The 14709-nt window shown below is 48.4% G+C and overlaps 5 protein-coding genes across 5 annotated transcripts; 2 read left to right on the top strand and 3 right to left on the bottom strand.

The window, feature by feature from the left end:
• Positions 1–948: 948 nt before the first annotated feature.
• On the top strand, positions 949–3170 carry N7481_002720 (PP2C family serine/threonine-protein phosphatase; the record flags this gene model as incomplete). The annotated part of the gene is made up of 7 exons (XM_057261939.1): positions 949–984; positions 1512–1833; positions 1963–2036; positions 2096–2180; positions 2251–2457; positions 2530–2772; positions 2851–3170. The coding sequence occupies 7 exons, from the start codon at positions 949–951 to the stop codon at positions 3168–3170; spliced, it is 1287 nt and encodes a 428-aa protein (XP_057126871.1).
• Positions 3171–3706: 536 nt separating this feature from the next.
• N7481_002721 (uncharacterized protein) lies at positions 3707–3946 on the bottom strand (the record flags this gene model as incomplete). The annotated part of the gene is made up of 1 exon (XM_057261940.1): positions 3707–3946. One exon carries the CDS (start codon positions 3944–3946, stop codon positions 3707–3709), a length of 240 nt encoding a protein of 79 aa, XP_057126872.1.
• Positions 3947–4403: 457 nt separating this feature from the next.
• On the top strand, positions 4404–6134 carry N7481_002722 (choline-phosphate cytidylyltransferase; the record flags this gene model as incomplete). The annotated part of the gene is made up of 4 exons (XM_057261941.1): positions 4404–4750; positions 5053–5403; positions 5491–5899; positions 6006–6134. 4 exons carry the CDS (start codon positions 4404–4406, stop codon positions 6132–6134), a joined length of 1236 nt encoding a protein of 411 aa, XP_057126873.1.
• Positions 6135–8344: 2210 nt separating this feature from the next.
• On the bottom strand, positions 8345–9995 carry N7481_002723 (F-box protein; the record flags this gene model as incomplete). Its single annotated transcript, XM_057261942.1, has 3 exons — positions 8345–8736; positions 8853–9164; positions 9233–9995. 3 exons carry the CDS (start codon positions 9993–9995, stop codon positions 8345–8347), a joined length of 1467 nt encoding a protein of 488 aa, XP_057126874.1.
• Positions 9996–13665: 3670 nt separating this feature from the next.
• On the bottom strand, positions 13666–14442 carry N7481_002724 (uncharacterized protein; the record flags this gene model as incomplete). The annotated part of the gene is made up of 1 exon (XM_057261943.1): positions 13666–14442. The coding sequence occupies one exon, from the start codon at positions 14440–14442 to the stop codon at positions 13666–13668; it is 777 nt and encodes a 258-aa protein (XP_057126875.1).
• Between the last annotated feature and the right edge of the window lie 267 nt (positions 14443–14709).

The following is a 14709-nucleotide window of genomic DNA, read 5'->3' on the forward strand; positions in this document are numbered from 1 at the left end:
ATCTTGATCTTGCGCTAGTTGAGCTAGTGATAGTTATAAATGTAATCCATTGATTAATGATTACTTATTTTCTACTGAAGAGGTGATTAAAGTTTAATATTGACAAAAGGCCAAGAACAAAGGATGAAGGATGGCGCATGGAGCATGGAGCATGGAGCATACTATGATCCCCTCCACCGCTCAGGGCAGTGGATGGCACGTGCAGTGCCTGACAGGTGGGGGTCGAGTTTGCAGGGCGATTGTAGTTGTGAAGTTAGTAAAATAATTCGAAATGTGAATAAAAAATGAAAAAAAAAAAAAATTTATTAAAATTTTAAGGTAGTTTTTATGATGTTAGTAGGCAGCTATAGTTCAAAGAACACCTGGTCAGTCCCATTATTCTGCCGGTGGGTGCCTGCGGCTGCCTGGCGTCACAAGGGGCCGAAATGGTAAGGATGAGGATGAAGGGGTGCAAGATTCCGAAGATTCAACCGAGAGGAGAATAGGATTTTTCAGTCATAGTGTTGTATATTATACTTTAGTAAATATTTATAAATATTATAGCTATCGTTGATAACCAACTACGCTGGTATACTGTCACCTGACATCAAGTACAAAGGTAACGCGAATACGGAGCTGACCTGACCTGAAATCGGAAATCTCTGCGCAGGCATCTCAACTCTGACAGATCCAAACTCTGTTCTCTTCTCTTCGAGTCTATTATTACTCTACTATTACTCTTCACCTCTGTCTGCTACTCATCTACTTAACCTACTCTCCCCCAACCCTACTATACCTCCCCTACCACCATACCATACCATACCCCACCCAACCTTTCCTCACCTGACTTGTCGTGACTTCCCAATCTTTCCTCTTCTCCCATTCATCCAGTGCCAACTCCGAACTCCTCCCCACCTCCCCTCTTTCTTCCTCTCCCCCCTCTCTCCCCAGAATTAATCAATCGCCAATATGGGTCAGACCTTGTCGGAGCCCGTGGTCGAGAAGGTTAGTCTTTTCCATATCTCGTGCCCCTTTGCCCTATCTGCCTTTGCCTTTGCCTTCCTGCCTTGCCCCTCCCCACACATCCGCCGTGACTGTGACGCCGGTGGCTCTCGGCTGCGTGTGCCCCCTCTGCCCTGTGAACATCAACAACACACACCACCCCCTCTCCCCCTGGCAAGATCGTCGACAATTCCGGCAGAGAATTCTCATTACTCTACTTTCTCATTGCAACTTCGCCGATGGTCGATTTTTTCCATAAACCTGCTTGATCGGCCATGCGGGGCCGCGACCCCCCCCCCCTGCTGACCCGAGAGAGGGGCTGGCTGGTTGTGATCTTCGGTGGGCACACAAAAATAGCGATATCGAGCACAAGGTTTCGCGTGGTCGCATCCTGGCAATCGAATGAAGAAAAAAAATGTTTACGATCACTCTGGCTTCAATCACGCAATCGAATCTCGTTCGAGATCTTGAATTTGAATTTGAATCTGAGGAGTGAAAAATCAAGGCTAATCGCTTCTGCTTCTTCTTAGACATCCTCCGACGGCGAAGATGACTGCTGCTTGTATGGAGTCTCTGCCATGCAGGGATGGCGTATTAGTATGGAAGATGCCCACGCCGCCGTCCTCGATCTTCAAGCCAAGTACACCGGCACCGGTGAGAACCAACCGACGGACCCGAGCAAGCGTCTAGCCTTCTTTGGTGTATATGATGGTCACGGTGGAGACAAGGTTGCGTTATTCACCGGGGAGAACCTCCACAAGATTGTTGCCAAGCAGGAATCGTTTGCTCGTGGTGATATCGAGCAGGCTCTTAAGGATGGTTTCCTGGCTACCGATCGCGCTATTCTGGAAGGTGAGTTGTGTTCCTGGTGGTGTGTGGCGAGCAGCAGCAGCGGCAACACTTGCGAAAGCGAGAGCAAGCTGAGCTCCTGTTCCAATCGCGTTTGGCATCTTTCTCTCGGCACTTTCTAACTTCCTCCAGACCCCAAATACGAGGAAGAGGTTTCCGGTTGCACTGCTTCTACAAGCATCATCTCCAAGCACAAAATCTGGGTGGTATGTGAAAGGATCATCAAATTGATGGGTTCAGTTCCATCTTAACTAACGCGTTCTAGGCAAATGCTGGTGACTCCCGATCAGTGCTCGGTGTCAAGGGCCGCGCTAAGCCCCTCTCCTTTGACCACAAGCCCCAGAATGAGGGTAAGTTGAATCGGGCTTCCTCCCCAGCCGCAACCATTCCTCTCTGAGGACCTCGTTAATATCCCTCCAGGCGAGAAGGCTCGTATCAGTGCCGCCGGCGGCTTTGTCGACTTTGGCCGTGTCAACGGCAACCTTGCTCTCTCTCGAGCCATTGGTGACTTCGAGTTCAAGAAGAGCCCCGAATTGGCCCCCGAGCAACAGATTGTCACCGCTTTCCCCGATGTGACGGTTCACGACCTGAGCGATGACGATGAATTCCTTGTCATCGCCTGTGATGGTAGGCTCGCAGTTCATTCACAGAATGCCCCGAACCAAACGAGAAACACCCCACGCTAACACATTCTCACAGGTATCTGGGATTGCCAGACCTCTCAAGCCGTCGTCGAGTTTGTCCGCAGAGGCATTGCTGCCAAGCAGCAACTTTCTCAGATTTGCGAGAATATGATGGATAACTGCCTGGCCTCCAACAGCGAGACCGGCGGTGTGGGATGCGACAACATGACCATGATTGTGATTGGCCTGCTAAACGGAAAGTCCAAGGAGGAGTGGTATAACCAGATTGCAGAGCGGGTTGCGAACGGAGATGGGCCCTGTGCTCCGCCCGAGTACGGCAAGTCTCACGAGGAACCCGAGTCCAATCCCTCGTCGTGCTGACGGTCAGTGTGCACAGCCGAATTCCGCGGCCCCGGGATCCGGAATCAATTCGAGGACCAGCCTGATGACTATGACTTGGAGATGGAGCGCTCGCGGGCTTTCAGCACCCGGTCCGGCCGGATCATTCTGCTAGGCGATGGCACCGAGATCATCCCGGATCAGCATGAGGAGGAACTGTTCGACCAAACCGAGGACCAGGACCTGGCTAACCAGGTGCACCCGACTGATTCCACGCGGGCTCGCGAAGATACCCCCGGTCCACAGGGCAAGGAAACTGGCGCGCAAATATCCGAGTCGCCTGCTTCTACCGATGACAAAGATAAGGCAGCGCCGTAGTTTTTCTTCTTTTTCTTCTTTTTTCTTTTTATGCCTACTCTCGCCAATTTCCCATCTGCCATCTGCTTTTTACCCTCGACTGGACTGGACTGGACCTCATCTGACTTGTTCTGCTCTTCCCTTCCGCTCCTACTTGCCAATTGTCTACCCTGATTACCTTGTTTTGTGTGAACGACCTCTTTTTTCTTTCTCTTTTTCTCCACGATTTGTTCCTCCCTCTTGTCTCTTTTTCTTCGCTTCCTTGCCTGGGTTCTCTCTTCTCTTTTTCATCTTTAGTTATCGTCGGGCTCTTGTTCTCCCGGCCATCCTCTGCCCCATACTGGACCAAAGTGAAGGACGAAATGCGAAGGAGACCGGATCGGATTGGATTGGATTGGATTGGACCGGAATGAATTGGAAGTCTCAAAGTCAAGGTCAATGGAGGAAAAGAAAGGAAAGATCATTCGAGGCCCTCGCTAGGCGGGGTCGGGGTCTTCACGAACACGTTTGTCTTTTATGCCACCACGAGATACCGCACAATGCCCGTTGACGAACTACTACACTTCCGCCGTCTCGGCTTTCCCTGTTCCTTTTTTTGTTCTATATCTTTTATCTCCACTGCTCTCCTCTCCTCTCCTCTCCTCTCCTCCTCCTCTCCTCTCCTCCTCCTCCTCTCCTCCTCTCCTCTCCTCCTCCTTCTCCTTCTCCACTCCCATTCTCCACTTTCTCCGTGGGAGGAGCATCGAGGCTGGACCGAGGGTACCTTGCGCATGCGTGGCGTATTCGACACATGTCATCTTTGCGATGGCATCCTTAAGAATGCAGGTAGACGGCTTCCGTGGAGTTTGGATGAGATGGGATGGTATGGTTCATCCCATAGGGGAAGTGGTGTGACGTGATACATGTAGTGAGTGCTAGGTAGAAAGACTTACACAGTGCCAAGTCGAGTAAACTCAGCAGTAACTGTAGCCATGTACCATGTACATGTAGCACATAGCAGTAACTATAGATCGACGAGTCAGGAGTCGTCCCCACCCACCAGAGAATTACTGTGGCTCCCCCCCCCCCCCCCCTAATTAACTAACCGCCCTAATAACCGGTCTACCCGCACGCGCACGGGGAACAACCAAACTGACACCTTCACCTTCACCTTCATCCTCCCCAACCATCGTGTTCACCTGATCTTCATCCTCATCTTCATCCTCCCATCTCCCCTCTCCTTCCCTCCCCTTCCCCCCTTCCTCCCCCGTCACAATGCCATCACCATCCTCACCCCCAACCAAGCGCAAGCGCAGCGCCTCCAACCTCCCAGTCCAAGGCTCCGACCTCCAACCCTCCTCGCGCGACGCGTCGGGCGAAGAAGGCGAAGACTCCGGCCCACCCGCCCCCGAATCCAAGAAATCCTCCAATGCAAAGGACTCAAACCCGTCCAAACGCGCCCGCAAAAGCTCCGACGCAAACGCCAGCGCCAACCCTAGCACAAATGGCGCGGAGATCAATAAGGAGGATCCCGGCGAACCGTCCGAAACTACCGTCGCTAGTAGTGATATTGAGGGCGGCGCTGGAGCTGGAACTGGTCTCAGGCTCGGCTCGCGGTCGCGGTTTGCATATTGAGCTTCCTAAGCCTGGCGTGGATGAGGAAATGCCTCCGCCTCCGGTCGGCGCATTGCAGGATCCTGTTGGTTATCATACTAATCCGCCGCCGGTGGGGAGGGCGGTGCGGGTTTATGCGGATGGGGTTTTTGATTTGTTTCATCTTGGGTATGTGTGAGCTATGTACTCGTAGCCTGTCAGGCTTATTTCTTTGACGCTTCGGCTCGAGCTGGAGCTAGAGCTCAGACAGCTGCGGACAAATCCTCCCTTGCCAGAATCATTGCTAATCCCTTTTTTTTCTCTCCCACAGACACATGAGACAGCTCGAACAAGCCAAGAAAGCCTTCCCGGACACGTATCTGATTGTCGGTGTAACCGGCGACGAAGAGACACACATGAGAAAAGGCCTGACTGTCCTCAGCGGCGCCGAGCGTGCGGAAACTATCCGTCACTGCAAGTGGGTTGATGAGGTCATTCCCAATTGTCCCTGGGTTGTGACGCCTGAGTTCCTCTCGGAACATCAGATCGACTACGTTGCTCATGACGATTTGCCCTACCAGGCTGCTGAGGGTGATGATATCTATGAGCCTATTAAGGCTCAGGGTAAATTCCTTGTTACTCAGCGGACGGAGGGGGTTAGTACGACTGGTATTATTACGAGGTTTGTTTTTGTCCCCCGGCTCCCGCTTGCCCGAAGCAAAAGCACAAGCACAAGCACAGGCTGACTGGTTTCTTCTGTCATTTCCAGAATCGTCCGCGACTACGACCAGTACATCTCCCGACAATTCAAGCGCGGCGCTTCCCGCCAAGAACTCAACGTATCGTGGCTAAAGAAAAACGAACTCGAAGTCAAACGCCACGTCGTCGAGCTCCGCGATAACATCCGCACCAACTGGACCCAGACCGGCCAAGAACTCGGCCGTGAACTGCGACAGATCTGGCAGAATAGCCGGCCCGGAAGTCCGGCGCCCAGTAACCGCAACAGCATCGATTACGGCAGTGCTCGCGGACCCCTGGCTAGCCCGACTGGTGGGAGCAAGTCGCATCTTTCCCGTGTGGAGGCGCTCAATCGTCCTGAGAGTCCTGGCGTTGGTGGACGGAATGAGGACTTTGCGACGGGGTATAGTCTTGGTTTGATTGGTGGTGTGCGTGCTTGGGTAAGTGTGGACTGGATTGGAGCGGAGCTTAGAACCCTCTCTCCCTCGAGCCTCTGATGATGGTTGTTTTGATGGATGGCATTGCTAACTGCTTTTTCGTGTTTAGATGGCTCGCAGCCACCAATCCCTCAGTCACCCCCAATCGCCTAACAACGACGAGTCCGAGTCCGAGCAGAACGGCTACGATGAGGAAGTTCGCGGTCGATCGGGTAAGGGCGTCTCTGCGGAGCAGTAGAGACTTGAGACTTCTCGCTCTCGCTCTCGCTTTTTTTTACTCTGCCCTGCTTCGCCTGGATTGAATTGATCAAATATTGCATTTACCCACACACACCCACCTTCCCCTCCCCACCATTTGCATTCGGTTCTTCGTGTGTTATACTTCTGGAATCTTTCGCTCCAAATTGCAGGCGATTTTTCTTTTGTCTGGCGCTTGGTGTTTTTTTCCTCGATCTTCTCTTTTCTTCTCGACTGTTTATTTTGCCTGATGTTGATGTTGAAGGTGAAGTTGAACTCGATCGTGATTGTGATTGTGGTTGTGATTGTGATATCCCGATATATCCTAGACATTCGTCGGGCTCAGAGTTTGGAGCGAAACGGATCCCATCACAGAACCAAAAAAGGAAAACGAAAAATGATGGGTTCCGGATCCGATCTACTGGTTCACTTGTTCACTTCATCTTCTTCCCTAATATTCATTCCATTCCATCAATCCCAATCCCAATCCCGTTCTCCTCTCCCTCCGCAATGCTCTGCTTTGCTTTGCTTGCCTTACTCTATCCTCCCCTTCCCTGCGCGCCCACACACCCCTCTACTCTACGTTCTTCTACTTCTCGGGTCCCGACTCATGTTGTTACTACTATTATCTACTGGGCATCCATCTATCGCAGGTGCCGTAACCACCACACCACCGCGTGACACAGATAGGCCAATCTCTTTTTCTGGATATGATTTGAATTGAATTGATGGAGTTTTGTTTGTATAGATTGTGCTTTTTTACTCTGTTCAGGTTCTTTCGGGTCTTCTGGGCTTGGCTAGGCTTGGAACGGATTCCAGGTTCTACTATTTGCCAGCGCTTATAGCTTCAAGTTTTCCGGACTTTCCTTGGTTATAGATTACTAGTAATGAATGTATCAAAAACCTCGTGACAAGCGGATGTTGCCAATGAAGAATTCTCCTAGCATTGGGGGTTCGACTTAGAGCCATAGATTTTGCTAAGTGTCAGACGGAACTTTGGCATTCGAGCTCGCGAATCCATTTGCCGATGATGACACTGGAATTTGAGCTCATTCGAATATCTCGAAATCGCACAACTTGCATGCTTTGGAAGACTTCGAAGACTTCGCCGCCCCAATGAATGATTTTGCTTTCTGCATCAAATCTGACAATGGCGCTACGCTGTTATCCCATCGTGGCAGAATTTGATGGAGGGGAATTCCATGAGCTACTCAATAGGCCAGAACCCCTTAGCATCCAAGAGCTTGAAGCGATGGTATAGATCAATATCTCATATTACGGATTCTACGGCAAGATAAGATCCTTGCCCTCGAATGTGGGAGACCCCCACCACCACCACCTCCTCCTCCTCCTCCATCATCAAGAGAGGGTGAAAATCTACAAATGATGAACCCATTGGCTCGCGGGCGGCACTCCAGTACCTGAAGTTCTCCATGGTTCAAAGGCCCACCCGGTAGCCTTGCTAGAACACGCCTGTTTCCGGATTTGTGCATCGTTGCTTTATCCACTGAATACAGGATATATCGGAGCTTTCATCTTTTTGTGTTAATTTCTCTCCACTTTGTTCCTGTGGTATTCGGGGTCTCTCGACTGACTGAGTTTGACTTGATCTGGCGTTGATGATATTGCCGATTCGTTATGGGATTACTATGAGTTACAGGAACAGGAAATTTGTCAAATCTGCTTTGACATAGTACTAGTAGTGAGCCTGTCATTGTGCAGATCAACCGCAACTATTAGTACGAATTTCAAAAGCCTGGGGTGGGGTATTTATAATTTATCGTATTGTCACGGTGTCACTGTGAACTATCAAATGGTCAATCTTGACATAATCTCAAGTACTGTTGTAGTTACTAGTACTAGCTAGAAGCAGTAGTAACCAAGCTGCGAGATCGATAGTTCAGAGGAGGTTGGTGTACAAGGGAGAGATGGGTTTGGAACAGGTCAATATTTTTTGTAGTAGGGATTTAAGCTACTGATTCAGTCAGACCACATAGCCACCTTGAGATCTGCCAGCATTCACTAGCATCCATGACAATCAAATTCTCTTGAGACACTACTAAGAAGTCTAGTCAAGATCAAAAAAAGATAAAACCCCCCATTGAGATTTCATGTATCACCCACTAAACATTGTCAAATCGAATTTACTGCATTCAATCGCCTTCTCTGACCACATCAGTCTTTCGCGTTCCCCCGAAATCCAGCTATATGTTAATACCAGTCCGCAATAGTTGTCCTGATCAACGTTGCAGGTAACTTCGCATCTAGCTCCGAGCCTACTAATGGACGTTCCCACACATCCATTACCTGTTGATTCGGTCGATAGTGAGAATAAAGCATCCACTCTGCCTTCCCAGACGAGCCATGGGGCTTAAATTCGAATCGAAAGTGAGTTCTATGGTCGAGATGATATTGCATGTACTTCAAACATGGCATATGACGAGCTGCATAGCCTAGGGAAATGAGAGTTCGGTGAAAATGTTCGCGATCGAAAATTGGCCGATCAATAGTGCCTTCTTCTAAGTCACAAATGATCATCTCCCAGTCTTCGACTTCATCGATTTCGATTTGGTCCTCGCGTGTTGGATGAGCAACCCACTGGCCTATATAATGAGATTGTTAGTAAGTTGAAGGATACTATGTCCCTTGCCTGACCGAAAACTGTATTACAATAAAAGGGGGCAAGATCGAACAGTTTATAGTGATTTGATGAATATACCTGATGGAAGCCATGGAGCCACACGTGTCAGCTCTATGACTTCTAATGAAGGCCAGTAGAGAGATCGAGTAGTCGGTAAGGGATGGCTCTCTGTATCTAGAGGAAACAGGAAGTCTGGTGTGAGCGATAGCTTGTTAATCTTCAATTCTCTAAGTGATAGGCTCAAATGCAAAATGTTCTGAGAAAGAAAGTCATGATCTGAAAGTAGAACTTTCAAACCAGTCATCATTTCCTTCCAAGGGCTCTCCCTCTGGTTAAGAAGCCTAAATACCCTCAAGCTATGTGGCATTGTCAAAAGACCGTCAGCCACAGCTACCGGAGTGTCAGAGTTTGGACTTTCAATTATATTACTTCCCAATTTTGTGTAGGTATTTGCTTACCTTGACGCCTTGCTTGAATGTATTCAATGTGATCAGGGCGAATATATTCATCTAGGCCCAGCATCATCTCTGTAAGGGTTGTACAGTGCTGAGCAATTTGCATAGCAGATCCGACCCAAATTTGATGAGAAGGGAAATCATCATGAAAGCAAAGACGATCGATACACGCGACATCCGGGAGAAGAGAGGCCCCGTTGTTCAGAAAATGTGCCCGATAGACAGGAACTGACTTCGTTCTTCCCTTTTTATATTCATAGCGGTAGTCGCCTGCATCGTCGAAATCCCATGTATAAGGCTCCTTTCCCACTTCGCGACCCAGCAGCTCCAACTCAATTGAAAGGCGCAAACTAGGATCCCAATCTGTGAGAGTGTTGAAGAGATCGACTATTGCCGAGTGAAAAGCAACATCATTATTCTGACGGACATCGTTTTCAAGGGTGTATCCTTTGTACTTGCGGGTTTTCCAATCTTGGAGGTCAATAGGGACAACGATATGATAGCACAAGCGACGGATCAGAGGTCGTCGTGCAAGCCCATCCCCAGAGGTTACTTTTTGGAAATGACTCAGTGACATTCCCCTTTCATGGTCTTCTCCGCTGACGTCCTCGGCGCTGAAGACATGGATCAGTTCAGAGTAAATGAGGGGCTCAAAGCCGACCTGCCATTGACGGCATACCCGAGTACACGGAACCAGAGAGGCTTCTTCTTCCTGCAGATGGTCTGCGATCAAATATAATATCTCTTGGGGAAGATGGGGCGCCATCTTGGGGAAAGGGAGACAGTGTACCCGTCTTAAGTCTTGAGAGGTTGATGGGCAAGCGAACTGGGTTGGATATGTTGGCGGTCGAGGGTTTACGAAGATCACAAGGGTGGGGGCCGCCCTACCTCACACTAAGAGCAGCCCTGGAGGCCTTGGCACGCCAACAATAGGGAGAAGCGAAAGGTTCCTGTATGTGCACACTAATAGCAGCCAACAGTGAAATGTTTTTAGTCGCATTACTAGCGTAATCTTTTTAGCTTGCAATTTGCTTCCGATTCTAGGAGAAGAACAAGAACATTACAACAGGTCCTTCCGAGGATATGATACCCCAGGTTCTCCATGGCTAACCCCAGATGATATGCCTTTTCCCTGGCAAGCTTGACTCGTAGGTCAAGTATCTCGATGTGTCTGTCCGGAACCTCCCGCGTGTCGTAGAGGTTTTCAACCCAGCTTTCGGGATACGAATTCTCAGCCTCTAGCATCTCAATCTGCTCGACCGCAAGCTCGATGTAACGATTCATTTGTTTGCGGTAAAACTAGTCCCAAAATTCAGAACCTCCTTCTACAAGTTCCTGTATCAGCGAGAGTTTTCTTTGAAATGGAACACTAGTTGTGGTCAAATTCTCGTTGCCTCTGTATCGGCACATAAATTGCAGGAGAGCCGGTCACTGCGTGTATTCTCAATTTTCTGCATAAACACCTCACCTCAATCCTTTCATTGGTCTGGGATTATAAGAGTTCTAAAATCCGTCAGCATGTGGAGGAACTGTGGAGTCATTAGCACTGATAAAACCAGAAGTGTAGAGTAGGGGCGGTCATTGCCCATCCTCATTTCGCTCAACGTTTTTTTTTTCTTTTTCAACAAACGGCTTGCTTTGCCGTGGTGCCATTGAATATCCGGGCGTACGATCTTTGAACTTGTTAGCAGTCATTTGAGAAAGGGACCGAGCTTAGATCTTTCTCTGGGCGTACTTAGATCACTATATGGCGAATCCGGACCCTCCAGCCAGGAAAAGGCGTTGCCGCCTTGGAGATAAAGCCCAGGGCCTGGCTGGCCCAGTATCTGACCGTTCCCCAGATGCCCATCGCGTCGACAGTGGGGTATTCCTGTAGGAAAGATTCAAGCTTTTGGTTTTGGCTCTCAACGGGTACAGTATTTCCTGAAATCGGGGTCACCCCCCGCACTCTTTCATTGTTCCCCAGACCCTAAATGCCAAGATACACTAGACCTTATTAAGCAATGAATAAAAATAGTAAATTTCCCGGTTTTTACAAATACAGCTACTTACAGAATTAAGTTACATACCATCCGCTTTTGTGTGTATGGCAGATACGAGTATTGCTGGAACCTTTTGTAGGGGCTGATTCCGGCCGAAGGTCACGTGATCTGATCTGCGTTGTTTTCCTAGGAACGTTGGCTCTTGGTGGCCCATCTGTAGGTTGCGGCCCCTCATGTCGCAGGGGCCCGTAACACTTACGACTTATATCTAGGAGCTAGGAGGGCTAGGCAAGGATTTCTCTATTGCCTTACCGGACTATAACTTTGTTGTCCGTCATTCTTCTGAGCACTCGGCAAATAAAAGGAAAAAGATAATATTTTAGTCTCTACTTTTGCACGAATATATAGGAAACCCTATCAAAAAGTGGAGCCCCAAATTGAGACCCCCTCAACTGAGACTGCCCTCACTTTGAAGCCATCGTTATATCCGAATTCATTGGTGCAGGTTTGAAGTCCTATATAATTATTATCAAATAACAGTAGCATCAATAGGTTTGTGAGGCGATCACATACCTTCTGGGCTTCGAATCAAGATTCTAATGAACCTTGCAGGTATATGCGGAACCCATTCAGGAACAGAGCTGTACCCAACACGTCTATCAGCCACCTGTATTCACATAGCCATGAAAATTCATCTAAGAAGGAAATACTCACACTAGAACACCCACGATACTATATACACCATATCTGTCAGTCACCAATAAATGCATAGCCATGGACTTTCGTCCCAGAGAGAAATACTCACGGTCGCTTCACACGTGGACGGCGGAGAAACACACTTATGATAATCCGCATCACAAGCAGACTGACAAGGGCCGGTACGCTTATCCAGCATAATTCCCGCAGCCGAGTCAGTTGAAGCAGCCATTGCGACGCTGACGAAAATGGCACTAATGAAAATAAAAGGCCGCATTATCCAATACTTGAGATTGTTTGAGGGATGGTAAAGGTGAAGTCACTTGAAATCCACGAAATCTCAGTACCATGGGTAAAATTGGTTGGGGGGGGGGGGGTCAGTTTGATTGTAGGAAATGGACCTATTATTTATACTGAGGAATCAAAAATCCTTTGGAAGCAAGGAGGTGCGATATCACCGCTGAATTGCAGAAAGTGGACACTAATCAGTTTTTGTGACCAGCTGGTTTTCAATCTACAATGGAGATTGTGGATTGTATACTCAATTCAAGTTCAATCGTGCCGGTAGCGGTGTGGGATCTTCTATGTAGGGGTGAGATCTATGATGTCATCTGGGCATGGTGGAGTGTATCGTAAGTTGATACCGCGTGAACTATCGATCGCGTGCATGGTCCCACAATAAAAGAACCATTCAGCAAGTGGCCTAGCAAGTTTGGCACCTCATCTAGGTCGTACTCATTACACAACAAATTGACAGCCTGACCCATGGGGTACCCTTGTTTGAAGGGCTCTCTGTCTAATACTTTTTGTTGGTTGAATCGGTGAAGAGTGGTATGCCTCGTTTTGAGGCATATAAGTAATCTCCGTAGAGGAAAGCTTTTGCGTCACGGTAGCGAGCCGGCGATAATTGTGTTTCCATTGGCGACTGCGACAACATGTCTTAAAACGTGGGACTGCCAGAGTCGGCCGCAAGTCGAGCAGGGCGTACGTGCGCTGAATAAGCGAGGGCAAAACTGTGGACGGCGGCAGTGATGCTACTTTAGAAAGGGACCCCGGCTCCTCGCCAGTAGTAGCAAGCGAACGACGACGAGGCCATTGTCACTGGGGCTTTTGGCGGTATGTGGGGCACGTTTTATAAAGAGGTGATCCCGTAGGGCGTCGGGAGCAAGAAGGGTTATACAGAATGGGATTCCATCGGAGTTGAATGAATTGTTATCAAAGCAGTGCGAAGTTGTATGATGTGGTAAGCACGTGTAGATGAAGCTGGAGCACACAGAAAGCCTAGTTTACGGTACGATAGAGCCTGTGGTACAAAAATCACATCAAATGATATTCTCGTTTGAGACAGCTGCAATACAGCATTTCCAGAAATCATTGTCACCTCCGCAACTTTTTTATTGTTTCCCGAACCCTAGATGCCCAAGATCCACTAAACTACCTTCAGAATAGCTATATCAGCCTTATTTGTTTTGGGGATGTATGCCAAACACGCTAATCTATATCCGGATTAGCCACGTCTCAGGTAGCGAATTGTATTGAAGGATTGTTTTATTTGAGATTTATTGAAAGACGTATATGAATTAAAATTACATTGCTTAACGCTACGGGCTTGCATTTTGTAATATGTCCCTCTTGAATTATCTCAGCCCTCACACTTGGAATAGAACCATCAGGTAGCAAAGCGGAATACTCTCGAGCGCTAAATGAGCATATTAGCGATTTGGAGTATAGCATGGGTGCAGTCTCTGACGTTCAAATCTATTGAGCAGAATGTTTAAGCTTCCGACGCTTATCACGTACGTAGATCGTACATGAGCCCTCCTGAAGGCGACGGCGGCAAATTTCAAAGAGAGAAGAGGCGCTTATTAAATCACTAAGTTTATGATACCCGTGGCTGCGAGAATCAAAGTCCGGATATTTTTTTGTGAGAAGCTGACCTACGTCAGAAAGTCTAGCCCATCCTTCGTCATCAGAGGCCGCCTCCACTGTAGTTCGTAATTGACTTGCCAAGTGTTTATCGTTTTGAGCTTTTGTGTCTGAAGAGGGATAGCTAGGCACGATAACACTATCGGAATGCGGAACAAGCTGATCAAGGTGCACGAGATTTTCAGTGTAGATAAACTTATCGCAGGCGGCGACGAAGGGTTTGGGTGTCTTTTGCTCGCCAAGTCCGTAAACAATAAGTCCCGACTCGCGGATACGAGCGGCTAAGCGAGTAAAGTCACTGTCACTTGACACAAGGCAGAATCCATCATACCGGTTAGTATATAGAAGATCCATCGCGTCAATTATCATAGCACAATCTGTCGCATTTTTACCATGGGTATAGGCAAACTGTTGGATTGGTTGGATTGATTGCTCGAGGAGCTGGTCTTTCCAGCCCTTCAAATTGGGACTACTCCAGTCTCCATAAGCTCGTTTTGCGTGAGCTGTGCCGAATTTCGCAACTTCGGAGAGGAGGTGTTTGATCACGGAAAATCGTGCGTTGTCCGCATCAATAAGAACAGCGAGTTTGAGAGTAGTGTCACTGGCCATAGGGAGGACCGATATGAAGAGAAGTAGATTATAAGTGCGGGACGCTGAGCCAGCAAAGAATTTAGGATCTACCACTAGCGCTAGTATGATTAATATACTACAAGTTATCAGATATATCTTGCGGTTAAAAGTCATGACGTTGTATGTACGTGATTGATTACTACGTGCGGACAACAATAAGTGGCCTGGAGGAATCCATCTAGAAGAGTGCTAGGATTATCTACTTAAGAAGATTGTAGATAATGCGCTATTAGATGTACCGTAATC

Source organism: Penicillium waksmanii (genome assembly GCF_028829765.1).
Source record: "Penicillium waksmanii strain IBT 27052 chromosome Unknown utg000002l:1.0-3326099.0:1.0-3328782.0, whole genome shotgun sequence".
NCBI lineage: Eukaryota > Fungi > Ascomycota > Eurotiomycetes > Eurotiales > Aspergillaceae > Penicillium > Penicillium waksmanii.